General features: G+C 38.4%; 2 protein-coding genes across 7 annotated transcripts in view; both read left to right on the top strand.

Moving 5' to 3' along the window:
* FRS2 (fibroblast growth factor receptor substrate 2) overlaps positions 1-5986 on the top strand; it is a 126833-nt gene extending 120847 nt beyond the window's left edge. For all 5 annotated transcript variants that reach the window (XM_054506925.2, XM_064590899.1, XM_054506927.2 and 2 more), the window contains one exon: positions 845-5986. In XM_054506925.2, coding sequence (XP_054362900.1) covers positions 845-1795 — 951 coding nt within the window. In that variant the 3' untranslated portion in view covers positions 1796-5986. The remainder of the gene's footprint in view (positions 1-844) is intronic.
* Positions 5987-10140: 4154 nt separating this feature from the next.
* CCT2 (chaperonin containing TCP1 subunit 2) lies at positions 10141-27478 on the top strand. 2 transcript variants are annotated; one of them, XM_045872983.2, is made up of 16 exons: positions 10141-10296; positions 11068-11142; positions 11245-11310; positions 11921-12032; positions 12357-12433; positions 12557-12669; positions 13483-13685; positions 15342-15442; positions 15641-15768; positions 17850-17953; positions 21186-21305; positions 21688-21816; positions 22016-22119; positions 22408-22507; positions 23440-23581; positions 27185-27478. In XM_045872983.2, exons 1-16 carry the CDS (start codon positions 10294-10296, stop codon positions 27213-27215), a joined length of 1608 nt encoding a protein of 535 aa, XP_045728939.1. In that variant the 5' UTR covers positions 10141-10293; the 3' UTR covers positions 27216-27478. The 2 variants fall into 2 exon arrangements, with proteins under 2 accessions (XP_045728939.1, XP_064446968.1); XM_064590898.1 differs by lacking the exon at positions 10141-10296 and adding an exon at positions 10934-10950.
* Positions 27479-27818: the final 340 nt, after the last annotated feature.

The following is a 27818-nucleotide window of genomic DNA, read 5'->3' as shown; positions in this document are numbered from 1 at the left end:
GTAGAACTCTTATTAAATCTAGTAGGGTTTATCTCTTTATTTGGTCACATTATCTGCAAATCATGATAAATTTGTCTTTTTTTTTTTAATACTTGTTATTCCTTATTTCTGAATCATGTTTTAATGCATTGATGAGCTTTTCTAAAACAACATCAAAATGGTAATCCCAATTAGTTCCTGAATTTTTTTTAACAGAATGCTTTTCATTACCAGGTACAATGTTATGTGCTATTTTAGAGTAGTTATTCTGGTTTTTGTTTTTTTTTTAAAGATTTTTATTTATTTATTTGAAACCGAGAGGGAGAAGCAGACTCCCCGCTGAGCAGCGAGCCTGACATGGGGCTCAGTCCCAGGACCCTGAGATCCTGACCTGAGCCGAAGGCAGGCCGTTAACTGACTGAACCACCCAGGCGCCCCTAGAGTAGTTATTCTTCTATCAAGTAAAGAATGTATTTCCACAATCCTCTCCTCTGTCCACCTTTTTATTAGTGAAGAACAAGGACAGAAGCTTTGAAGGAAGAGTATAGGGTAGGGAGAAAGCTAATCGATTAGAATTTAACTGATACGGGGGCGCCTGGGTGGCTCAGTCGTTAAGCGTCTGCCTTCGGCTCAGGTCATGATCCCAGGGTCCTGGGATCGAGCCCCGCATTGGCCTCCCTGCTCGGCGGGAAGCCTGCTTCTCCCTCTCCCACTCTCCCTGCTTGTGTTCCCTCTCTTGCTGTGTCTCTCTCTGTCAAATAAATAAATAAAATCTTTAAAAAAAAAAAAATTTAACTGATACGGTCAGCCTTTCTTTGTTTTTGTTTTAAGCAAGTTCTTGATCCACTCTTCTGTTCTGTTTTAGGTACATACCTATGTCAACACTACAGGAGTGCAAGAAGAGCGGAAGAACCGCACAAGTGTGCATGTCCCATTGGAGGCGAGGATTTCGAATGCTGAAAGCAACACACCAAAAGAAGAACCAAGTAGTGTTGAGGACAGGGACCCTCAGATTCTTCTTGAACCCGAAGGAGTGAAATTTGTCTTAGGACCAACCCCTGTTCAAAAGCAGTTAATGGAAAAGGAGAAACTGGAGCAACTTGGAAGAGACCAAGTCAGCGGAAGTGGTGCCAATAGCACAGAATGGGACACTGGATATGACAGTGATGAGCGAAGAGATGCACCCTCTGTTAACAAACTGGTGTATGAAAATATAAATGGGTTATCTATCCCTAGTGCCTCAGGGGTCAGGAGAGGTCGTCTGACATCTAGCAGTACCTCAGATACCCAGAATATCAACAACTCAGCTCAGAGAAGAACTGCATTATTAAACTATGAAAATTTACCAGCTTTGCCTCCTGTTTGGGAAGCCCGCAAGCTAAGTAGGGATGAAGATGACAATTTAGGACCAAAGACCCCATCTCTAAATGGCTACCATAATAATCTAGATCCAATGCATAACTATGTGAATACAGAGAATGTAACAGTGCCAGCAAGTGCTCACAAGATAGACTATTCGAGGCGTCGGGACTGCACTCCGACAGTCTTCAACTTTGATATCAGACGCCCAAGTTTAGAACACAGGCAGCTCAATTACATACAGGTTGACTTGGAAGGCGGCAGTGACTCTGACAACCCTCAGACTCCGAAAACGCCTACCACTCCCCTTCCGCAAACGCCTACGAGGCGCACGGAGCTGTATGCTGTGATAGACATCGAGAGAACTGCTGCTATGTCCAATTTGCAGAAAGCACTGCCCCGAGATGACGGCACCTCTAGGAAGACCAGACATAATAGTACTGACCTGCCCATGTGAGCCTGGAAAGCGGTACATCGTTTGCACCTTTGTGAAGTTTTCAAAAATGAAGATGCAAGTGCTTCATTTTCATTTCTAAACACTAACTCCTTTTATAGACTGATAAGATTTTTTTCTGAATATTTCCTGTGCTTCTTTAACTAAAGGGAATTAAAGTAGAGCAGGTACTCATTAAAGAACACTAATTTCAGTATATACTACTCATTACTGTACAGCAGCATTCCCATTTTCACAGTGCCTATTTAAAATGAGAGTTGAAGTGAGTGACATGCTGGTTGATTTTTATCAATATTCTGGACTGACGCATATCATTCATGTCTAAGTCATGGTTGGCATTTAAAACATTTTATAAAGCCTCTTGATAATGTGCATTGCTAACAGATAACTCTAGGCTTTGAAAGTACTCTTTGTAGATTCACTATTCATGGTATATGGCCTCCAGCATGTAACATGAGGAATCCTTTATTTCATTAATTGTAGGCTTTTTGACTTGAGCCAAAACATATGTAAAGGAAATAGAAGTACCACACCTCCTTATATACCAGTCAGTTCCTTTGCCTTCTGCGTTACTAGAAAGAGTCCTGTGCCCGTGAATGTGGTTCGCTCTTGGTGTGTTGAAAGGCAGGAAGGAGACAAGATTTTCTGTTTACTCATCTCATGTCATTTGAAGGGCATGCCCACATATCTTCATCAGAATTACACTAGACGCAAGAAATCAGTCTCAGGTCACTTTACCCAAAAACATTTGGAAATCTGAACCACGGTCTCTTGAAAGTTTCTCTCCTGTAGATTAGTAACAGTGACATTGTTTTCTGGAGGCATTTGTGCCATTGGGTTGCCGTTTACCTTCAGTTTTTTCCTTTGGCGTTTGGGATGGCTTATTTTGTTGCTTCATGTCTTTTTTCCATTTAAAATGTTTGAGTCTGTACATAGTTTTGAAATTGGATTATGTGTTCGTTGTTGTTTAGTTTGCATTTTTGTCAAATTGTGGTTTTGAAGGTTCATTTGGAACTTACTGTTATTCTATAACAGGGTTGCCCTTGTCCAGTATTTATTTATATGCTGTTTACTGTTCAAGCTGATAAAAATGTTCGCTCAATTTGAAACTTCACTTGTGTCCATAGGTGATCTCTTTAACAGCCGAGAAAAAAGGAAGCTACTTTTAACATGCAAAGTTCCCTAAAGGTACTGTGTTTTCTCTGTGGGCACTCTCCCCAGCACTTTAGCAGTGATTCCCTCGTCCCACGGCTGCAATTGTACTTTGCCCACAGTAGTGCTCCTCAGCTCTGCTGTCCTTTCACTCATAGCTGGAGCTTTGATGAACCCTTGATTTCATTAGAACGTTAGGATTGTTGCCAGCATAGCAGGTACAGAGGAAGTCTTAGAGCAATGAGATTGTGTCATAATTTAAGATTTAAAATGAATTGAAGTTTATGTAAACTGAAGAGATTCCATATGTCTAACTCTTGGAAAATCAAGAATGTTCCGGTTTCTCAAACACTAGGAAGACAAGAGACGGTAGAGTGGAAAGGTTAGGTTGCTGTTTTCTCTAAATATGAGGAAGTTTGAGATCATGATTTGGATCTATCCACCAGATGTAATGAAGGTTAATTTAGCATGAAAAGGTTTCAGTAATGTAGCACCCAACCTGATCAGTAAATAACCTAATTATAGGACAGTGGATGGATTAGCAGAATAATAGAGTGGGACCATTATAAAGAAAATAAATTATTAAAGGTGTCTTTATTATTTTCAGTGCCATTGGTTTATGTGCATAGCAGAATTTTCTTTCTTCTTCTTTTTTTTTTTTCTGTGAACTTGGTGCTTACTAAAGTGTTCACTGTTCTCTAAAAAGAGAACAGTGGTATAGGTGTGCAGTTTCCATTTTTAATATATTGTCCCATTTATGCTTTCTTCTGAGTAGATTGCTAATCGTGCCAAATTTATGTGATGGTTTTTGTAACATGGAATAAGAATTATAATGGAACCAGTACACGTGGTTTTCTCCAAAACAAGCAGTCAAGACAGAACCTCCAAATGAAAGGGCTGACCTATTGATTCATTTTGGAGGTTGGATACTTTATTTTCTTTCTTTTCCTCATCATTTTCATTCTCCTTCCAGGTTCTACTTAGTTTTTATATATTTTAGGTAGCTCCAATATAATCATTGCAGTGTATGCTTTAAATACTGTGTGCTTTAAAAATGAAAATGGGACCAATTTGTCTGCTATGAATTTGATTTTAGGTACTCTGAGTATTAGGAAGATGTATACAACTGGTGTTTATTTCTAGATGTCTCTGGAAAGCACCTGTGTTCCTATTTAATAAAAAGTAATGTAGAACACTACTTGTCCTTTGCAGTAGTCTAGTCGTGGGCCTTAAGCTCTGTCCTGGAAGAATGTACCTGTTACTAGGTGCATCTTAGAATGAGATATTTTATTGGGATATAATTGTGGCCATATGTTTCAGATTTTCTGGGACGGACCTAATTTTAGATACTCTGTTCCGTTGATAGACCATGGGATCCCACTTTTTGGTTTTGGAAATATAATCATCGTTCATATGCTTTCCCCCCAATAGAGTCCTCTTTTATCCATACAGGTGATAACAGCTTTTAATCCCAGACCAGGGGTTGGAAACTGATATGGGTATTACCTGTGTTTTTTCTTCATGTGTTTTCTTTCCCAGTTTCATCTTCCTTTAAAAATGAAAATATGGTGCCTTCCCTCCCTCCAGGAAGATTGGCAAATCGTTCCTTTTATTTACTGCTGCTGTGGAGTGATGAGATATGCACTTTACTCTTGAAGACTCAGCAAAAAGCTTTTCACTTCCCAGTATATCCAGAATAGATCACATTTGGGACTTACGAAAATTTGCCAAGCAATCTTTGTTTTTATAGATATTAATGTTGACCCCACGGTTCAATGTTACAAGTCAAGCTAGTGTTTGTTTATTCCCCCCCCTCAAAAAGATCTGTGGCACAACATATAAAAATGTACCTCAGTAATGTTCTATTAAAAATGGGACAGGGGCCTTATGTTTTCATAATTTCCCAGTAATGTGCCACCATATTTTTGCCTCAAGGTAAAGGTTTTAACAAGCTAAAAAGTACTTCCCACTTCCCCCTGTGCTGTTCCTAACCCATAATGCCCAAGTGTTTTGTGCAATGTGTAGTGTGTGTAAATATATATATATGTATATGTGTATATACATATATATATATAAAAATATCTCCTTGAAATAGACATACCATCAGAGACAACATTCAGAAGTAACTGATGTATTGGCATCGCATTCATATTTCTGATATGTGAGGTATATGGTACTAATTACCTTTTCCCTGATGTTTGCCAAATTTGAATAAAGGCATTGGTACGAAATTATAGAATGTATAGAAAATGTTTTTGGCTTGAAAAACTAACAGATATTTTAGGACATACCACAATATATTCTGCCCAAACCAGCACCCTATCTATCCTGTTCTTTACATCCCTATTCCCCATTCCTACTTCCTCATTTTTTGGGGGGTATAACATGATTCTTCTGTAGCATCAATACAATTGCAATTCTATGACAATTGGACAATAATAGCATGGAAACGGACTGGTATTAATAGTACAGTAGTCACCGGTGTGCCACATTTGCATTAGTAAATGCAAAATATACATTTTATAAAGGAAAAACTTCGTGTTACGTTTTTATTTTCATTACATTGTATAATACTGTAATATTATTGTATGTCCTAATTTGCATTATAAATGTTTTTTTCCTACATAAAGGCATAAATATAGCAACTTTGTATAAAGGTAGCGTGTTAAGATTTTTAATTTTTTCTTTTATAAAAAATTGTCTAACAGTGGGACTACCATTGCCAAATTGTATATGAAATAGGAATTTTACCCCTATGGTTAATTTCTTTTATAAACATTCCACATTTCTCTAATAAAAGACATAAGTGATACTGTACTATGCATAAATTGTATATTAATGCTGTTTCATATCAGCATTTTAAATTTTGGTTTGCATTTTTAATATTGGCAAAATTTACCACTGTTGATTAAAACCTTGTTGTATATGTAACAACATCTTTTGCCCTCTGTCCCTTCCCACCCTTTGTTCTCTGTTTCTCCCTATCAGTGCCAACTTCATACATTTTGTAGCATGGCAATAAAATATAACTTTTACACTGAGGCCAAGTGTGGCTTTTTGGAGGACGTGGAGCTGGGAGGATTGCCCTCTAGTCGTTCTTTGCTTATGACTTTTTGCCATATAAACCGTATCACCAGGCATGAGAAGTTATCTCATATATGATGTAAACATGCTTTTAAGGACAAGTGTGAATGTGCTTTTAAGCTTAATTTCTGTCATAGCAAATAAGAACTAATTTTTTTATCTTTGGAAAAGTCAGAGTTCTTGGAGTACAATCAAACCTTTATTAACTGGAGTACTTAAAGAATAAGCTAATAATTGAATTTAGTTCAACAAGGGCTAAGCAACACATTTTTAAAATCCTTATTTATTGTAGAGTATTAGTATACTGTCCTAAAAATTATATGTAAAATATGGTTTAATCTTAGATGATTTAGGATCTTGCAATGCCTTACTGTTGTCATTCTGGCATAAATTTCCATAATGAGGTACTCAAGTTGATACTGGAAGCTGAGCTGACTATACACTGACCTTAAGCATTCATGAAAAACTGCTTTGTTGAATAAAATCTGATCGGAGTTCTTATGGTTACTTTCCCCTTATTACCGAAAGTAGATTGCAATAAAACCCCAATAAAAGTTTGGTTGGATACCTATATAAAGTTTTCCTGTATTTATATTTCATACATTTCTTAAAACTTTATGATAAGAGGTTTTATTTCTTAGTCTCATATCATTGCCTCCATTTTCAAAGTGATCATATAATGAATGGGTTAAAGATCATGTTTCATCAAAGCGAAATGAAGTTATAAATATTTGATAGACTCTCTCACAGTTTTATCTATGTGGTCATTCAAACTAGTAGTTCTCAGCTTTGGGACTCCAAACCTGTTTTTAAGTCACAGTGTGACACTGCAAAGCCTATTTGGGTACAGCTCAAGATGGAGATCATTTAAACAATGAAGGGGTAGACAAGTCCACACATGATTGGCTGCTTACTATGTGCCAGACACCATGGAACCCATAGTTGGTTACGATGTGGCAGAGACCGCATCTTGGGAAATTTGGGCATTTGTTCTCAGAAATTAAAAACTTTTTTGGATTATTTCTGTATTTTTCTTTTGAGGTCCTTTGAAGACAGTAGCTATTCACATGTTATTCTTATTTAATGGATGAACATGAACTGGTCCCGTGCTACTAATAAAGATAGCAGTCCTTGTGCTCAAAAGGATTTGTAGTTTTCTAATGGGGGCAATGCCCTTCTGCCCCGCCCTGCCCCCCCCCAGAGAACTAAGCCCTGAGACAAATTGTATATAATAAATTCTTCTGATACCTCTAGAATGGTACTAGCTGTATACCTTAGGAGAACTGAAAAAATTGTTACTCCAATTCTTAATATAAGTGGTATGATACACACATAAAGGAAGGGCATCAAACTCCGTCTAAGAATGGAGATTTTGGAGAAAAACCTAGAGGAGGTAATCCCTAAGGTGTTTGATGAGAGTCTTCATAGATTTAGAGGAGGGGAGGAAAGATTATCTTAGGGAGAAGGAATAAGGTACAAAGGCACAGTTGTATATAACTATACATAGATCATGATTGTTCAATGGCCAGGGGTTCTGTATGACTGGAGCATAGATTGCAAAGGCAGGGTAGGGGATAGAGAAGGAGGAAGAAATGAGAGCACATAGGTGTAGAACACGAAGGAATTTCTGTTTTAATCTAAATGAGGTGAGAATTTGGAGGATTTTAAACACTGGAAAAACAATAGATACTCTGACATCAACATGGAGGAGGAACACTGGAGGATGTGACATTTTAATGAAGCAGGGAGACTGATTTAGGCTCTTATAAAAATGGAAGTTAAACTGGATAAATGCCACTTCAAAGGCATTGTTGAAAGAGTATTTAGGTTAGTTACCGCTGTGCAACAAACCACCCTAAAATGTAGTGGCTTAAAGCACCAAATCCTATTATTTCTCCCATTGCTGTAGATCAGGGTGGGCAGACCTATGGAACCCATCCAAAGTTATAAAGCTAGTAAATAGAAGAGCTGAAATCCAAACCCATGCAGCCTGGTTCCAGAAGTTGAGTGTTCAACCCCTCGGGTACAAGGGTGACTCCAAAGGAAGGAGGAGGAGTCAAAAACACATGTAAAGGGGAAAGGACAAATTGCCTGGGAGTCCCCAAATAGGGGATCTCCTGGTTGTTTCTGGCCTAGCTCCACAGGTGGCAAGGCCTGCCTCCCAGTCCCCATCCAAATGCCCCTGGCTATCCCCCCAACTTCTCTAAGCGGTTTTTCCATCACGCACAGTCTCAGGCTTAGGTAAGCCTCAGGCCTGCCAGAGGAGATAATGTTTCCAGGTAAGTGATTTGGCCCACAATGGAAACAGCCCTTTTTAATATCGTGCAGGCATCTCAGCTTCTCATTGTGACTTTTCTCAGCGTGTGATTGGGGAATCTGCCCATTAAAGTGCATTTCCTGCAAGAAGAGCCAAGTTTTCAAAATCTTGGTAGATTTAAAATAACAATTTGTCTAATCTGAACACCCCTTTTCATGATGGACCTTGAGAATAGTGTAAACCAGGGTCAGCAATTTTTTTTCTGTAAAGGATCAGATAATAACTATTTTAAGCTTTATGGGCTAGACAGTTTGTCACAACCACTCTGCTACTGTATAATTCTGTATCACTGCACAGTATAAAAATGAATGGGTAGGGGCAGCTGGCTGGCTCAGTTGGAAGAGCATGTGACTCCTGATCTCAGGATCATGAGTTCGAGCCCCACACTGGGTGTAGAAAGTACTAAAAACAAAACAAAACAACAAAAAAAACCCCCTTAAAAATATATATATATATATACATATTAAACAAAATGGGTATGCTTGTGTTCCAACTAAGCTTTATGGACACCAAAATACAAGTTTCATATAATTTTAATGTATCACGAAATAGTCGTCTTTTTTCTTGCCTCAATCATTTAAAAATGTAAAACACATTCTTAACTCTCTAGCCATAAAAAAATAGGTGGGAGGTTGGATTTGGTTCCCTCCCCATAGTTTGTCAACCCCTGACGTAAACTAACCCTCTTAAAGTATATCTGAAGGGTAAAAACAGTTAAAAATTGAGAACATCTACCAATGTTAATAACGATTGCCAGTAAGTCCAAGCACTTGCTAAGTGATCAGTTACTCAGAGGAAGAAAAGGGTATCAGTAGATGATAGAAAACTAATAGACTTTTTAAAAGCACATTTTACTGTAACCGTCCTAGGCGGTCAACTCAGAGTTAAGTAGAAAATTTTGTTTTTATAAACAAATATTTGTAATCAATTTTGGTCTCTACCAACACATTATGTAGAAGTATATTAGTCATCTCTACTAGAGGAGGGGAAAAGAACGAGTGAAATGTGAGACATGAAAATGAGCAAGCAGGGCAAAGATAAAGTAAATGTCTCCATCAGAGTTCACAAGACTTTGTCCTAGACAGTCAACGTCCAATTAAAAACAGCTTTTTAAAAATTCAATGAAAGCGGACGCCTGGGTGGCTCAGTCGGTTGGGCGCCTGCCTTCCGCTCAGATCATGATCCCGGGGTCCTGGGATCGAGCCCCGCGTTGGGCTCCCTGCTCAGGCGGGGAGCCTGCTTTTTTCTCTCCCACTCTCCCTGCTTGTGTTCCCTCCCTCGTTGTGTCTCTGTCAGATGAATAAATAAAATCTTAAAAAAAAATAAAATTCAATGAAAGGAATGTAAGTGTTCCTCGTAACTCAATAAATAACGTTTAAAATTAAAATAGCAATAAAAATATTTAGTAAGATAATGATATCCCCAAAAGCTCCACAAACTGAAAAAGCTGAATGTGCTTGCTTCTGGGGAAAGAAGTGGTGAGGTTGGTGAATCGTTTCGTTATTAGTATACTTTAGGGCAAATTTTTTTAAAGATTAAACTTAAGGAAATTTAAGGAAAATTAAACACGCAAGCAGGCACTCCGTTGCTATGGCAACCCCGCGTGACGGCGTCCCTTTTGTTCTTCGGGGGTTCTCCTCGCAGTCTGCCCGGCTCCACCCAATACGTCAGATCCTCCCCTCCCCGGTCCCGAGCGGGTGGTGCCGCAGGGGGCGGAGCGCGAATCAAAGCCCCGCCCCCCAGTGTGACTCGCCGCTTTTCTGACCGCGGTCCTTCACTCAAAACCGGCACACCCTCCCTTCCCCAGAGGGCGGTGCCAGGCCGGAGCTGCGAGCCCGCCGGGGCTCCGCCCCTGCAGGAGAGCGTGTGCCGTCATTTCCGGCTTCTCTTCCCTCTGGTACCGGGCGTGAGCTGAGGGATTAGCGTGTGTGCCGAACTCCTCGGAACCATGGTGAGCTTGGCCCCACTGGCCCTGCCCAAACCCTGCCGCGTCCCGCCGCGCCCCGCCGCGCCCCCCGCCCGCTGCCTCTTCTGCCCTTCCGTGGCCGGGGGCTCCTCATGCCTGTCCCCGGAGACCGCCGCACGTGGCGCGGGCCTCGGCGTGTGGCTTGCGCCGGGCCCGCCGGCGAAGCCCTCCATACCTAACGGGGAGGTGTGGGCCTCCATGCCAGCGTTTTTTGCTGACTCGGCCTCTCCATAGTCGCGGAACCCGAGGCCCGGGGATCAACCCGAGCGAAGAAATTTCTAGTGCCCCAGCGGGTTGGCGCTACAGGCCCCGCCCTCCCTCTCGGGGCGGAGCCTGGAGCGGCCGGGCTGGAAGGGCTGGAGGGTGAAGATGGAGGCGAATCGGCCGCGTTGCCTCGTCCGCCTGGCGGTTGTTGCGCGAGTGGCCTCCGCGAGTGGCCTGCAACCCCTGCCTGCTTTATCCTTAAAGTCATCTTAAGTCTTGCCATATTTAGCAGTCATTTTTGGTGTATAATTTTTACTCGTAGAGCACTTGTAGACCCCAAAGGCAAACTCCTTGCTTATACAGGTTGTTCAAGTCCCTCACTCCCCCTAAGTAAGTGACCGCCCCAATGACGGAGATCGTCGTTTGTTTGAAAAAGTACGCTATGCTGTAAATTAATTTTCTCTTAAATATATACATGTATTTCTGGCGGAACGCATCTATGTATACGTGTTAATATTGGTATTCAAACTGATTGTTGATTTTCCCTTTTAGGCGTCCCTTTCCCTCGCACCTGTTAACATCTTCAGGGCTGGAGCTGATGAAGAGAGAGCAGAGACTGCTCGGCTGGTGAGCCTTGTTCTCCCATACTTTTAAAGATACAGTTGTACTTGAGGAATTTTAAGACTGTAAAATTGATTTTTACTTTCAATCTTTGATTTTTTGCTGCAGTCTTCTTTTATTGGTGCCATCGCTATTGGAGACTTGGTAAAGAGCACATTAGGACCTAAGGGCATGGTAAGAAAAACAAGGAATCGTTATGTTTTGATTCTGCTTTAGAGCCATATTTGGAAATCTAGTTAATAGCTCACTTTCTTAGGGATGCTTTTTAAACTTTGAAAGTTAACTCTTGTATATGTAAGACATGGATATGTTCTCCTTCCTAAAAAAACAGTACTCCCACAGCTGAAGTCCTCTGTGACAACCATAGTTCTCTTTGGATGTAAGTTTTCCTGATACTTGTTTTTATGTAGATTTATGTGCATATTATGTATTATGTGTTATATATATATATATTTTTATCATAGGTATTTGTGTACTTTTTCTGTAGGTTGCTTTTTAAAATCCCTTTTGGTGTAGATCTTTATATTTTATATTTATTCATTGTTTTCGCTATTACAGTGCTCTAACAACCTTGTTAATGTCTCCCTGTTCTAGTGTTTTTAGGGGCAGACACCAAGGTTTGCTTATGGAGTGTATGCATTTAAAAAAAAAAAAAATCTGAATGGATACTACCAAATTGCCATCCAGAGTATTTACACATTAGCAGTAAATGAGAGTACAGATTGACCCATGCATTCTTCAGATGTATTTATATCTTAACTTGAATCAAGTATGTTCCTTTTAGGATAAAATTCTGTTAAGCAGTGGACGAGATGCCTCTCTTATGGTAACCAATGATGGTGCAACTATTCTAAAAAACATCGGTGTGGACAATCCAGCAGCTAAAGTTTTAGTTGGTGAGTCTGAAAATGATAAGGTTTCATTAATAGTTTGAAACACATTTTTAAATAGGCTTTGTTGACTACTTTCAATTAATTGATGTCCCCTTTTTAATTATTATCATTATTAAAATATAAGCTTCTGGAGTGCCATGTAGTTATTAATAATAAAACGTTTCAGACTGAGAAGTTCCAAAGAGTTTGTCAGGTGGGGAGACCTAGATAAGTGAGATTCAGGTTGGTTGTGGGTATGTTTGGAGAGTTACGTAAGCTATGGAGAAGTAATTTAGGATGCATTTATATCGAATACAAATGAGTTACTAACTAGCTTCTTATTTCTAGATATGTCACGGGTTCAAGATGATGAAGTTGGTGATGGCACTACCTCTGTTACTGTCTTAGCAGCAGAATTACTAAGGGTGAGAGTATCTGAGCAACTTTAACCTCATTTTATTGGGTTTTTTTTTGCTCTTGTATCAGAAGTAGTCAGGTCCTTTCTGTGTGTTTTCTACTGAAGAGTGTTTTCCATTATTTATTAATAGGAAGCAGAATCTTTGATTGCAAGAAAGATTCACCCGCAGACCATCATTGCGGGTTGGAGAGAAGCCACAAAGGCGGCAAGACAGGCTCTGTTGAATTCTGCAGTTGATCATGGGTTGGTATACCAAAATAATACTGTTGGAAACATTTAACATTCTTTTCAAAATAGGCTCAATGCAGGAAGTCTGGAAAACAGTGAAAAGTATACACAAACATGACCCTATTGCCTCATCCTGCCCCGATAACAAAACAGACCCCCACATTACACTCGAGATATAGTTTGGGTTTCCAGTTTTTTGCATGTAAAAATCAAGAAAAACAAAACAAATAGAATCATTGCGTAATCATTCTAACTTAGGTGATTAAAAAGCATATTTTTGGGTGTCTATATTTTCTGCAATAGTGTAATATTGTTATTGTAATTTTCTGCAATCAATTTTCTGCAATAATTTATTAGTAGTGTAATTTATCTATCTATAGCTGGAGATCTGTTTTGGTAAGTTTGAGATTTCTAATAGTAGTTGTGACAAACCCAAAAAAATGCTTGAAGAGGGATAATTGCTGGGTCCAGATGTATGTGTATTTTAAGGCATTTTTATTTACACGTAATCCTCTAGAAAACGTTTATTAATTTTCACTCTTAATATCTGTATAGCAATACCTATTTATCCATGTTCTTGAAGCATTTGGTATTTAGTTTGCTTGTGTTTCTTTTGGTATTTTGCCAGATGGTGGGGAAAATAGTATCCTTTAATTTTGCATTTCTTGGTTACTGTGAACTTACTTCTGCTATGGCTTAGAGCCCTGACTGGGGTGAAATTATCTATTGACAAGTATTTGGATAAATTTTGAAAAGAAAAATAGGATTGATAGCTTTGAAGAAGCATTTTAAAAACAGGCGTGAGTCTTTTTTTTTTTTTTTTTTTAGTTCTGACGAAGTTAAATTCCGTGAAGATTTAATGAACATTGCGGGAACAACATTATCCTCAAAACTTCTTACTCATCACAAAGACCATTTTACTCAGTTAGCTGTAGAAGCTGTTCTCAGACTGAAAGGCTCTGGTAATCTGGAGGCAATTCACGTCATCAAGAAGCTAGGAGGAAGTCTGGCAGATTCCTATTTAGACGAAGGTATGAGTATGTTGAATGTGGGAAAACAAGCTTTGATCAGACGTTGAGGGCTACATAGTGAATCCTCATTTTATCTAGTCAGGACTGGTAACACTTTACAAAGCCAGAAAATTTGTATTTAAGAATAGAAATCATTGCAACCATTTTTGGTTTTTTGATCCATTTATTATACTTCCTGTGTGCTTCATTTCACACCGTCCCAGAATTTCTTTGATAATCTCTAGGTTTTACTCTATACCTTGAAGTTCTTGCAGTCTCTAATAAAGAGAAATTGTAGTTTTAGTAAAAGTCAGCTATTCTCAAATGGCATTTTTTCCAGGAAGAGTTTGTGTATCATTTAATTGGTGGGTATTAAGGTTATAGTTCTTGGTGTTCTTAAAAAGTAGTAAATAAATCTTAGCAACTGCTCTTTCCTTAGTAATAATGTATTTTGTTCTTAGAGTGTGAATTTTTCAGAACATCTTTATATTGTATTTACAAAATGGCTTATGGAGTGGAATGTGTAAACGTTCTCTTACAGAGGAGAAACAGGAACAAGTTGTGTTTTACCATTGATTCGTACTCCAGGTTTTGCTGTATGTCATTTCTATTTATTTCTTTTTTAAGGATTTTATTTATTTGAGAGAAAAGAGAGAGAAGAGAGAGCACAAGCAGGAGGGAGGGGCAGAGGGAGAAGGAGAAGCAGACTCCCTGCTGAGCAGGGAGCCCAATGCAGGGCTCCATCCCAGGACCCTGGGACCATGACCTGAGCCAGAGGCAGACGCTTAACCGACTGAGCCACACAGGCGCCCCATTTGTCTCTATTTCAAAGGAGTAACAATTCTAAAAATATTCTTTGTTGATTTTGTATGCAAGGGCTGTGTAGCATTTCTAATAGGGCCTAGTGGTAGGGAAAGATAATGAAAACAAGGATAGCTACCATTCTTGAATGTTCTGTGCAAGCATCCTAATAGGAATTTTACTTAAAATCTCATTTATTCCTCATGATGTTGAACTAGTGATTGAGAATTAGGTTCATCTGAATGGAGCAGAAAACCCAAGATGATAATGTCTTAAAAAGGAAAAGTTATGCATGCATCTAAAAGAAGCCTGGAGAGAGAGTTCCAAATTACAGGCCCATAGGCTAGAAACTAGCACTGTGGTAAACTCTTGTTTTACAGAAGAATAGCTAAGGTTAATTTGTCCAAGGTTGTACACATAGCCTGTAAGCAGCATGAGCATGGTTGGGGTTAGGTTTGTTTGACTCCATTGTACATGGTTTTTTGTTTTTTTGTTTTTCATTTTATCACCAGCCTCAGTTCTTTAAAAAGTTCAGTAATCTCTAGCAATACCTAGTTTTTCTGTTGCATTGGTTTTAAGCTAATGAAAGTGGACTTACTAGCTTTATATTACAATCCACACCTGCATATTTTGTATATATGTGAAACAGAAGTTTCAAAATACTGTTTATTCTTAAGGTTTGTGCTGTGTCTTTAGATTTCCACCTGCTAAATTGATTTTATGATCACTTGCTTTAGTGGAATGCTTTACAGGTTCTAGGAGCTTGGTGAGTTGGACTTAAATGCGTGTTGTTTGAAAAAGTAATTTGATAAAGCAGACATAAAGATTTATCAATATAGCTTTGAAGTACTTACTAAAATATTCAATGTGTTGTAGGCTTTCTGTTGGATAAAAAAATTGGAGTAAATCAACCGAAGAGAATTGAAAATGCTAAAATTCTCATTGCAAATACTGGTATGGATACAGACAAAATAAAGGTATGTTAACTACATTTCTTAGAATTCTAATTGTTAGCTGCTTTATAAATTCAGGCTGGGAGTCACTTGCACTAAAAAAACCTAGAATACATATGAATGTATTCAAATATGTAATTTTAGTGTATTTACATAAAAATTAAGCTGTGCGACTCAGGAGTAATGAAAGTGATACTATTTTTATGCTTTCCTTTGTCTTAGATATTTGGTTCCAGGGTAAGAGTTGATTCTACAGCAAAGGTTGCTGAAATAGAACATGCTGAAAAGGAAAAAATGAAGGAGAAAGTTGAACGTATTCTTAAGCATGGGATAAATTGCTTTATTAACAGGTCTGTATGTGCTTTTGCTAACAATAGTTGTAATAATCTAATGATTTATGTGTACAAAGATGTATGAAAATACTTCATACTGAATTAGTGACTTGTTATTTAGGAACTGGTGTTTTTTCCAAATAGAATTTTACAGCAAAGCATTTGTGTCACCATTTTGGTGATGTTTTATGTTAATATACTTGACTAATAAACCTTTTCATATTAACAGTAATAGTTTTCTGATCTGGCAGTTGCATCTTAATTTTGGGCTATCATATACATATATTTGGTGGAGAGCTTCAGTTTCATATTAAATGATGGGACTTTGAAGTAGCAGAAAGCTAATAGCAAAGGAATAAAATAAATGAAAAGTAACAGAGTTTTAGGGCTTTAATCTGTATGAAGTATATGTAAACTTTTCCCATGTTTTCTTTCTTAATTTTTAGTATCTAAGGTGTTTACGGATTTTTTTCCAAAGGCAATGGAAAATTTTTTTCAGTAAAACTAGAAAAGGCTATAAAAAGTCATGACTACATCCACTCCAGTGGTCTGAGGCAGCGTAACATGGAATCCGTGTCAGGTGGCAGGCACTCTGGGCTCACAGCTTTCTTCCATGGCTCTCTGGCCAGCTTCTACGCTGATATTATAGGGTCAAGTATCTAGGATCCAGTGGTAGTGTGTGCCACCTCATTGCAGTGTCTTGAGTGGGCAGTGGAGGAGTCTGACACTCACCATGTCCGCCTTTGCCCCAGAAGCCCAGGCTAGAGTTCTGGCAAGAAGTCCTCTCTTCCCCTCCAGGATCAGGGGCCTTGAACCCACTGCTTTGAACTGTTTGCTCATTCCCACCTCAGGGCCTTTGTGTCTAATTTTACCTCTGCTTAGATCTCTTGGATTTTTTTAAATGGTGAAAATACGAAGAGGAACAGCACATTTCTAGCAATGAAATGGCAGTGGTTAACTTTGACAGACAGTTAATAGTTGATGAAAAATCAAATATTTGCGGGAAGGGGCAAAGAGAGAATCCTAAGCAGGCTGCATGCCCAGCGCAGAGCCTGACGTGGGACTCAGTCCCACGACCCTGAGATCATGACCTGAGCTGAAATCAAGAGTTGGAAACTAAACTGACTGAGCCCACGCAGGGGTCCCTTACACCTAATTAAAAAAATTTTTTGGGCGCCTGGGTGGCTCAGTTGGTTGAGCGACTGCCTTCGGCTCAGGTCATGATCCTGGAGTCCCGGGATCGAGTCCCACGTCGGGCTCCCTGCTCAGTGGGGAGTCTGCTTCTCCCTCTCCCGCTCCCCCCTCTTGTGCTCTTTCTCTCTCTCACTCTCTCTCTCAAATAAATAAATAAAATCTTTAAAAAAAAAAAAAAAAAAAAAAATTTTTGGCCTTTTTTTAAGTTCCAGACTTAAACCTGTCCTTTTGTACTCCTATTAAAAAATAACATCTCCTCATTTTGGAAAACAGAAAAGTATAAAGAAGGAACAGAATCTGAGGTCTAACCTTCCTGAAATTCATTCTTTTATTATTAAGCCGACTTGTGTATGTATGTGTATGGTGTTCAAGTTTCAGTTTTTCAGTTAGCTGTGAACACATGCTATAAACTTTTGTAACTTGCCTTTTTTTTAACCTAACAATGTAAATTTTTACTTAACATTACAGTTTTTATAATTGGTAAATTGTGATGTACACAAACACTCGTAGTGGACACTGAGGATATTGGCAGGTTTTGCTGTTCTCTGTAAAAATTTTTATACATACCTCCATTAAAGATTTTTAATATCTGAATTCATTTTCTTGATGTAGAGCCTCAGGAGTGGAATTAAAGCATTTGAACATTGATACAGTTTTTGATGCATTTCTGCTACGTTGCTTTTCAGAGTTATGGTCCACTTTATCCTGTCAATAGCAACATAAAAAACAACTTGTTTGCAGTGCTAGCATGGATGCACTAAGTTGTGTGGCTTATGAATTCTTGTATATGGTATTTCTAATTTGTATTTCTTTATTGGTAAGGTAAAAATGGTTCCATGTTTTTTAGTCTAATGTATTTTAGTCTTGCGAAATAGCAATTTTTAACATTTTTATTTTATTTATAGGCAGTTAATTTATAATTACCCTGAACAGCTCTTTGGTGCTGCTGGTGTTATGGCAATTGAACATGCAGATTTTGCAGGTGTGGAACGCCTAGCTCTTGTCACAGGTATGAGAAAAAAGGCATTAATTTCTAACACTAATCACTCTTGGATTTATTGAATGTTAGTAAATGTAACTTTTGAGGGTACAAAGAAATACTCTAAAGGGCTTAGAGTATAAATATTCTGAAATCTGATTTACAGTTTTTTGACATCCTTAGAGACTGAATTTTCTGCCATGTTTGCCATAGGTTATAGATACCTTTGTTACATTGTTTTGTTTTTTTAAAGATTTTATTTATTTGACAGAGCGAGAGCAGGAACACAAGCAGGGTGAGTGGGAGAGGGAGAAGCAGGCTTCCCACCAAGCAGGGAGCCCAATGCAGGGCTTGATCCCAGGACCCTGGGATCATGACCTGAGCCCAAGGCAGATGCTCAAGTACTGAGCCACCCAGGAGCCCCATCTTTGTTACATTGTTTTAAAGGTACTAGATCTTTTCTCACAAACCCACAGGACCAGTGATCTACCCCTCCTCTAAAGAAACTAAAGCTTAAAAAAAGACTAAGTTTTATCTAGTTTATTCCTTTGTTTATTTCTAGTGCTGAGTAGTCCAATGCTTTGCGTCCTTTGTGATAGTAAGTTATAAGAGTAACCTTTAGTGAACATTTAACTATATGTCAGAGAGTGGGTCAAGTGTTTTTAAACATTGTGTTTGTTAATTTTTTTAAATTTGTGGAAGTAATGGGTCACCTGGGTGGCTCAGTCGGTTAAGTGTCTGCCTTCGGCTCAGATCAGGATCCCAGGGTCCTGGGATCAAGCCCCGCATCGGGCTCCCTGCTCAGCGGGAGGCCTGCTTCTCCCTCTGCCTGCCCCCTCTGCCTGCCGCTCCTCCTTGTGTGCTTGCACTCCCGCCCCCGCCACTGTCAAATAAATATATCTTTTTAAAAAAATTGTGGAAGTAATGTTGAAATATGTGTGAAACAATCCAGCGATGAATAATGAAAAGTTGGTATACTGTAATACCAGTCAACAGAGGTATGAGTTTCATACTCCCAATTGTGTGGAATAGAAATATTTATAAGTAAGATAATGTGTCTGTCAAAATGACATAGCGTTGCAACTTGTTGACTTTGTTGTAGCAATAGTTTTTAAAGTAACTGTTAAGTAGCCCTTGAAAAACTAAGTTTTGCAGCCCTTACTCTCTAATTTTCAGGCCCTTGAAAATGAATGAATGGGTTGGAAAGTTGGTTTGAGATCTTGAAATGAGAATTACGGAGAGGGATTTGAGATATAAAGCCACTAGGAATGTTGAATTTAGTTTTCAAGTGCCATGAGTATTAAAAATAAAGTATAGTAATTATTGTAAAGGGTAGAATTGGTTTCATCTCAGAATAACTTCTTAACCCATTTTTAATATTTTGAGAAGCGTGGTCTTCTGACCTAAAAAGAGAGATTTTTCTTTCATTAATTAGTTTGAAGTGGGTTTACTTGCTTTAATTAAAGTTCCTTAAGAGCCATACGTATTTGATGCTTAAGGTGATAAAATTTATGGTGTAATTCCTCCTTTAAGGCAACAAAATTAAAGATAATAACATAAGAAATAAATGTGGATGATAGAACATTCATGGGATAAGTTGATATCTTAAGGACTTGATACATGAAATTGCCACATATACTCAGAAGAATATTGACTGCACCAAGCACAACCCACTGCAAAGTTGGCCCTGTGGTGCCTCCCATCCTTAGCTTATGTGGTGTCAGGATGCATGAAATTGGTACTTGTAAATGTCTATAGAAATATTTTGTTAGCAAATGTAGGTAAGTGAGTGAATTGAGGATACATGAAAATTCTCGTAAGCCAAATTAGTCTCATTTTGGGGATATGGGGTGTCCCAAGTATCTGTTGTGTCTCACACCTAGAACATACAGCAGTCTCAGGCTCAGGCCAATCGGAAGTCAAAAAGTCAGCTAAATAGATCATCATAAATCAGTAGAGTTGGAAAGACCAGAGTTCTTTCTAATAAATTTTTTGTAAAATAGATACAAAGTATTAATTATTCAGACTTAACAGTAAGGAGTAGGAAAAGAGGGTTGGTTGATGATGGTAGAGGGAATCTACTTTATTAAAAGAGTGAAGAACTAGAGAAAAGGATTTTAAAATGGAAACCGAAGTTTTGCAATTAAGAACCAGGGAAGGAAATGGCTGAATCTTTCAGCTTACACCATGGGAGATGTAGGGAAAATAGGAATAGAAATAAGATATAAAAATAAATTTGCTTTTTGTTTTAAACTATTTTATTTGAGAGAGTGCATGGGAGGGGAGCAGCAGAGGGGGAGGGAGAGGGACAAGCCGACTCCACGCTGAGTGCGAGGCTGCACCACTGGATCTCATGACCTGAGTGAAAACCAAGAGTTGGATGCTTAACCGACTGAGCCACCCAGGCGCCCCAGAATAATTTACTTTGGTACCTCATTTGGTTTGCTCTGGGAAATTCTCAGTATACATTTCCCCTTTTTCTGGGCCTTATAGGGGCATTCTGAGATTTCAGTTATCATGATGATTAGCAGATATCAGGTGCCCTGTAAGCAGTTTCTAGTGTCATCTTGTAGACATAATAGAACTAGTCAAATACTTTCATGTTTTGGGAAGTTGGATCATAAGGCTACTGGTCTTGTAGACTAGATTCAAAAGAGAATCGGAGTTTAAATTCAGACTTAAAAGTAATGTTAAAGTCCCAATTTAACCTTTGGGGGGAAAAAATAAGCTTTAGGAAATAGTATTATACAGTGTGTACATATAAGTCTAAAGACAGATTATGTGGATTTGAATCCCAGCTTCACTGTTATTATTTGTTTGAGCTATGTAACCTTGGAAGAAACTCTTAAGTATCTCTTTACCTCAGTTTTACTAGTTTTATGTCAGATAATAGAGCATCTCTCATGAGGGTGATTGTAAAGATTAGTTTAAATGTAAAGTGCTTCTTTTTTTTTTTTTTTAAGATTTATTTATTTATTTGAGAGAGAAAGAGTGAGAGAGCACAAGAGGGGAGAGCGGGAGAGGGAGAAGCAGACTCCCCGCTGAGCAGGGAGCCCGATGCGGGACTCGATCCCGGGACTCCAGGATCATGACCTGAGCCGAAGGCAGTCGCTTAACCAACTGAGCCACCCAGGCGCCCAAGTGAAGTGCTTCTTAAAATGAACTTAAAAGTGAACTTAAAAAATGTCTGTTCATTAGTTCTTGTTAGGAAACCAATTTTAAACGTGTTGTGCATTTAATTAACATATGTTTATGTTCATAGGTGGTGAAATTGCCTCTACCTTTGACCACCCAGAACTAGTGAAGCTCGGAAGTTGCAAGCTTATTGAGGAAGTCATGATTGGAGAAGATAAACTCATCCACTTTTCTGGGGTGGCCCTTGGTGAGTGATTATGTAGATCCTGATTTAGGTTCCTAAATATTTGATAGGCTCTGTTGCAGTTAAAAGAAGTACTCTGTTTACTAGAGTATGATGTGTCTTAATTAGTGAGAAGCATAGGATGCATGTTTATTTCAGTCTCTTGAGGTCAAACTCATGTTAACCTTGCCTATGTGAACAGTGTATATTCAACATGATTGTTTCTTAGATAACTTAGAACTATTGTGAACATGGATAATTATCAAAAAGAGTGTATAACAGCAGAGGACATGTTAGCTTTTAAAAACCAAATAATAATCATAACCAGTATCTGCATAAATAATAGAAGGCAAACTCTTATTTTTTGTATTCACTGTGACCTAAAAATATTATTTTTTAACTTTAGGTGAAGCTTGTACCATTGTTCTTCGTGGTGCCACTCAACAAATTATAGATGAAGCAGAAAGATCTTTGCATGATGCTCTTTGTGTTCTTGCCCAAACTGTGAAGGATTCTAGAACAGTTTATGGAGGAGGTAAGCGTTTTAAAAATATTAAACATGTTCTATGAAAGTACAGTAATGGTTTTGGCTTTAATGATTTTTAGAAAGTTTGTATATAATGCGTTTGCACTTAATTTTAAAATGCTTGATGTGTCTTAAGGGAAATCAGTAAGTCAGTGTGTTGGAGATAAATAAACATCATAATTTATTGGAATTTCATTTTCATCTGCAGGTTGTTCTGAGATGCTGATGGCTCATGCTGTGACACAGCTTGCCAGTAGAACACCAGGCAAAGAAGCTGTTGCAATGGAGTCTTATGCTAAAGCCCTAAGAATGGTAAGTTGATAAAGACATCTGAACTTACACATTTTGTGAGTATTGATGGTTTTTTAAATGAATACATTTTTCTCTCTTGGACATGTTTGCTAATTTTTGGCTTTAAGAAAAAGAACTGGTTCACACCACTTAAATTTGATTCGGGAGTTTATCTTTTTTATGAGCAGTAATTAAAAGGAACAATACTACATTGTTTCTAAATGCGTAATTTTAAAAAGCTGTCCTAGTTAGGACTAAGTCACCTCTCTTATTGTAGAATAGTTACCATTTGTTTTTTTCACTTTATAGCTGCCAACTATCATAGCTGATAATGCAGGCTATGACAGTGCGGATCTGGTGGCACAGCTCCGAGCTGCCCATAGTGAAGGCAATACAACTGCTGGACTGGGTAAGAAAACGACTGTAGTAATTAAGAAATAACTCCTTACCAAATTCTCTCTCTCTTTTTAAGATGAATTCTTAGGATAAGCATAGAGAAGATTTCTATGGTGCTTGCCTCCGTAACCATTATATATCCTAGGAGAATGTTTAACTTCGTATTCTCAACACTGTCAGAACTGTTCTTCCATAAGGGGTATAAAATTAGTTAGAAGACTTGTAATTAGTTTATGTGTTGACTGTAGGATTTAAATACATAAATAGTACTAATATTCTGAAATAAGTATAAACCTTATTAAATTTCTTATAGTATTAAATCCTACTCTCATAGGAAACTTATTATGAGGCATTCTTGAGTGCAGGTCTTTACATAGATAAAAGTGGCCAAAAGGGCAAATTTAATTCAAATTGAAAAATTTCCCAATGAACTGTCCCAAGACATTACAGGAATAGTCATAGAGGGTAGATAATCCCATCGCTGGAGAAGAGAGAGCTAATGAATAATGATCTGTCAGGAGGTGAAGTATGATTCTCACAAGAGGAAAAGTAGATGAGTTTTGAATTCTTTCAGTTCTTAAGAATCCATGGTAATTAGTGATGAGCACATTTTCTGCAGTAATTTTACATATATATATGTACACGTATATACATACACATTTATGTAATAAAGATAGGCAATTGAGTGTTCTGTGTAAATTTTCCGTTACCTAAGCTAGTTGTCCGTTAGTACAGATGATCAGTAGTTGACCTTTTAATTTTCTAAAAGTCTTCCCTTGAGTTTTAGGCTGATGAGAATGCTCTAAATAAATTGAGTAGTTGAGTCTTGTAATCTCATTTTTTATAACAGGATTAACTTCATTTGTTGTAAGTCATTAGAGAGATTTTGATAATTTAGTTGTTAAAACTAATGTTGTTTATTTAGTAAATACTCTCTCTTTTTAGATATGAAGGAAGGTACCATCGGAGATATGGCAGTACTGGGTATAACAGAAAGTTTCCAAGTAAAGCGACAAGTTCTTTTGAGTGCAGCTGAAGCAGCAGAGGTGATTCTTCGTGTGGACAACATTATCAAAGCAGCACCAAGGTATCGTAGCCCTTAAACATTTTTTAGAAAGCACCAAATAGGTAAATGTGTGTATCTGGTAATTGTAGTTGAAAGAAAAAGGCATTTCTGCCTAGCTAAAGGTATTATGCACATTATTTAAAATATGTAGTCACAACTCTTTAAGTCAGAAAAGCTTAGAGGGAGAGAGGTATGGGTGACACAGCGGAGCTCTCAGGATTGAAAGGTCCATGAAGAGCCAGGCTCAGAAAGATCAAGAACCAGATTACATGGGAGCGAGGGCTGTAGTGTTAAGAATGAATGTCTTTTCACTAGGCTGAGTTTGCTCCAGTCATTTTCTGTCCTGTACAGTTTTTCATATAGATTATCTTAAGCTCGTAATGTGCAGAGTTCCTTACATGTTCCTATTTCAGCAGTTTTGTTTTGTTTTAAAGGTTTATATATTTTAGAGAGCGCACGAGCACAGGGAGAGGCAGAGGGAGAGGGAAAGAGAAACTAGCAGACTCCTTGCTGAGCTCGGAGTCCTGTGCGGGGCTCGATCTCACAACCCTGAGATCATGACCTGAGCTGAAATCGGGAGTCAGACGCTTATCCAGCTTTGCCACCCTGCAGCCCCTCATCAGTTTTTCTAAGATGTCAAATTCTTACAGAAACTCATTCACACAAAAAATAGTTAAGTAGCCAGAAAATCTTAACTTTTGAAGATTCAGTTTAACAATTTTAATTGTTCTTATTAGTAGTTACTAAAATGTAATTTTGCCTGTTACGGTGGTGGTTCAGGTAGATGGGAGACAATGATTGCTTGCACCAGGAAATAGAGGTAAGGGTGGTGAGAAGGGGTTGATAAAAGGTTTTGAAGGTAGAGCCAGCAGAATTTGATTATGGTTTGGATATAAGCTGTGAGAGGAAAGGGAATGAAGGATAAGCCAAGGTTTTTGTTGGGATAAATGAGTTTTTCTTATCTCAGAAGCAGAAGACTTTGGGAAAGGAGGGTGGGGTTGTCAGACTTGGACATTTGAGCTTTCCACTGAGGAAGCAGTTGGGTAATTGAAGCTGAAGTAGAGAAGCTTGAGCTGTAATTGTAAATTTAGGAGTTGTTAGCCTACATGTGGTATTTAAAGCCATGAGACCGGTTGTGTCCCCAAGAGAGGGAATGTAGCTAAAGGAAGGAAGGGGTTTTAGGCACTGGACACTTGAGAATTCCAGTAATAAGTTTGGAAAGATGCAGAGCAACTGGCAGAGGACACTAAAAAGGAACGTGAAGTATAGGTAAAGGATAATTATTAACTGGGTGATGGATACGTGGGGCTTCTTTATATTAATCTCTGCTTTTCTGTACATTTGAAATTTTCCATAATACAAAATTTTAAAGGTTGGGGGCCTGGGTGCCACTGAGGTAGGAGGAAAACCAGGGATGGGGTTTTCCTCAGAAGCTAAACAAAGGAAGTATTTAGGGTTGGGGAATGATCAACTGCCGCAGTGATAAAATATATTGGTCCAGTAAGATAAAAACTGAAAATTGACCTTAAAGATTAGATTTAGCAACAGAGGTCATTGGTATTCTTGACAAGCAGTTTTGTGGAGTAGAGGGGTCAAAAATCTGAAGTAGGTTTGACAGAGTCAGGAAAGGAAGAATCGGCGGAAGTGTATATAGACTGCTTTCGGGGAGTCTCTTGTGAATGGAAGCAGGGAAGTGGGATGGGAGCTAGAGGACGTGGGTCTCTACTGTGAACAGTCAGTGCTGTACGTGGAAGTGATCTGCTAGCGGGGTGATGGATGCGGTAGAGGAAGCAGCCCACTGAGTAGCTGTGAAGAGGAATGAGAGAACGAGAGAAGGGCTTGGTTTTAGATGGAGCACGGGGACCATAGGGGAGTTCGTCCCTGGGAACAGGAGGGAAGGAGGAGCACTATCAGGAGATTGCACCTCAAGTGGACTCTGTTATGAGGAATCTCTGTGTGGAACCCAGTAGCACCCCTTCAGTGGCTTGCTTCTGTAAATGGCAGCTGTCATCCTCTTATTATTGGAAGAAGGAAAGAGGAGAAAATAGTGATTTGGATGTGGAGAGAAAAGGGGAGTGGTATTTAAATCTGTGGTGTAGTGGAAGGAGGACTGGGCTGAAAAATCTGAAGATTCTTTCTCTGGTACTGGTTAGGGTAATGAGGAATGGTCCTATTTTGGAATGGAGCATTGGTGAGGGAAGGAGTTGAGAGAAAGTTTCTTGGAAGCTGTGTCAGCAAAGATGGTTGAGTGTGGTTCTGTTTTCTCCTGTCTTTTTAAGCAGAATGATAGCAAAAGGAAACAGGTCTATAACGTTTTCTGGCTTGACGGCAAGGTCACATAAGGTCACCCTCAGAAATCTTTGCAATGACTTGGCACCCTCAACCACATTTGAAATACACTAAAATACCTCATTTGATCTGATACCACTGTTTTAGTGGTTTAAGTGTCTATTAAATTTAGTAGACATACTCAGTAATTTGTAGTAAAGAAGCATGAGTAATTGTGTTTACCTCAACCTTGGAACTTTTTTATACTTAACCTCCAGGGGACTCGTTTTCCAGATTAGTTGCCCCGTGACAGCTGCTGGAGAAATTTTTCTGTATTGATATCTTTCAGCATCCTTAATCATATTCCCATAAGCTTCCAGGGTTGGAAGATCTTTCTTTATATTGCCCCAGTATGCTGTACTCTTTGGATCTGTTTTTATACTTTCTCTGCTTCTCTAGAATGATTGCTATACTTGACTCTAGAAGCAGTGCTTAAGTAAAGTAAAAAAGTAAAGTAAAAAAAGCAGTGCTTAAGTAAAAAAATTCTCTAATACCCTGCCATGCCTCCTCCTTGAGAGATTCACTATTTTCTCACCAGAGAGTAAAAGTTTAACACCTAAGATGTATTGAAAGGCACTGTTTACATACTTTGGTGAGTTACCTGACCCTGTCAATAGCGTATCTACTGGCATTCATTTTCATTATTTAGAATAATGATCCAGAGATTTTCATCTAGAGGCCCCAAAGCCTTGTCTTTTTTTTTTTTTTTAAAGATTTTATTTATTTATTTGAGAGAGAGAGACATAGTGAGAGCAGGAACACAAGCAGGGGGAGTGGGAGAGGGAGAAGCAGACTCCCCGCTGAGCAGAGAGCCTGATGCAGGACTCGATCCCAGGACCCTGGGATCATGACCTGAGCCGAAGGCAGACGCTTAACGACTGAGCCACCCAGGCGCCCCAAGCCTTGTCATTTAACAACTTCTGGTTAAGAGTAAACTCTTTGTCTTTGATTTGGTAAAATGCCCTCACACATTAGTTGAAAACATGAATTAACCTTTTTTTTTTGGAGAATATGTATTTGTTAAATAGGTTGTTTGGATGAGAAGTTGAGAATTGCCAAATACCTATGGGTCTTCACATTCCACCGATTTTGTACTGTCTTCTTACTAATACAGTAATAATTGAGGGATGTTAGTAATGAGGTAGAAACATCCTTGTTATAAGGAATTGGTTATAATGGTTTTGATAAAATTAGGATTTCAGCTGTGTTTGTATTTAGTATAAACCCTTGGTTACAGTCATGTTTTTCAGTTTTACCATTGCGTTTTCTTAAGTGTTTGTTTTGTAATATTTGCAGGAAACGTGTCCCTGATCATCACCCCTGTTAAACATTCCCATGTGCTGTTGAGCTCTGGACCAGTTAGTTCATAGCAAAGTTGTGTTTGAAAGACTTCGACCTTTTGAGGAAGACTGTGGAATCGAAGTTTATCTGTGGCTCTTATATCCTTAAGTTTGGACATTTAACTGACCTTCTATTTTAACATGGGTCTAATTTATTTGCTGTTTCATTATCCATAAAATTTAGTTGATTTAAAAGTTCATTTCTCATACTGTGCATCAAAATAAAAATTTGAACAATTAATTTTTCTTATCTGTCTTAGTGGTGGCTTGTACTTTTTTTAATTTAATGGGAGCAAATGATTATACTCTCAGTATGGAGTTGTTTGGCTTAACTGATGATGGACCATACACGTTTATGAAATAATGATCTTGTCAAGTCAAAGTCAGATGTGATAAACATAGGTTAATCTCTTGGTTTGTAATCATATGTAACCTTTATTAGCTGTTTAATTTTATTTAGTGAAAGTATCTTAAAGTTTAGTACTCAGTTTAATTTTGTGTTGTCTAAGTACTGTCTCTTACATAGGGCAAAATGATCGTGGTTTCTGTTACTTCAAGTTTGAAAGAGTCCTGTTTTAAAAGTCATTTGT

The sequence above is a fragment of the Mirounga angustirostris genome, unplaced genomic scaffold, assembly GCF_029215605.1.
Source record: "Mirounga angustirostris isolate CCGP_5_RB_7025 unplaced genomic scaffold, mMirAng1.0.hap1 SCAF_5, whole genome shotgun sequence".
In the NCBI taxonomy this organism is placed as follows: Eukaryota; Metazoa; Chordata; class Mammalia; order Carnivora; family Phocidae; genus Mirounga; species Mirounga angustirostris.
Note: the sequence above shows the minus strand (reverse complement) of the source record. Positions and strands in the feature narration are given on the sequence as shown.

Coding starts and splice junctions, on each gene's coding strand:
- CCT2 (XM_045872983.2), top strand. Junction 11,311..11,920: donor CATTAGGACCTAAGGGCATG/GTAAGAAAAACA, acceptor TGTTCCTTTTAG/GATAAAATTCTGTTAAGCAG. Junction 22,120..22,407: donor ATGCTAAAGCCCTAAGAATG/GTAAGTTGATAA, acceptor TTCACTTTATAG/CTGCCAACTATCATAGCTGA.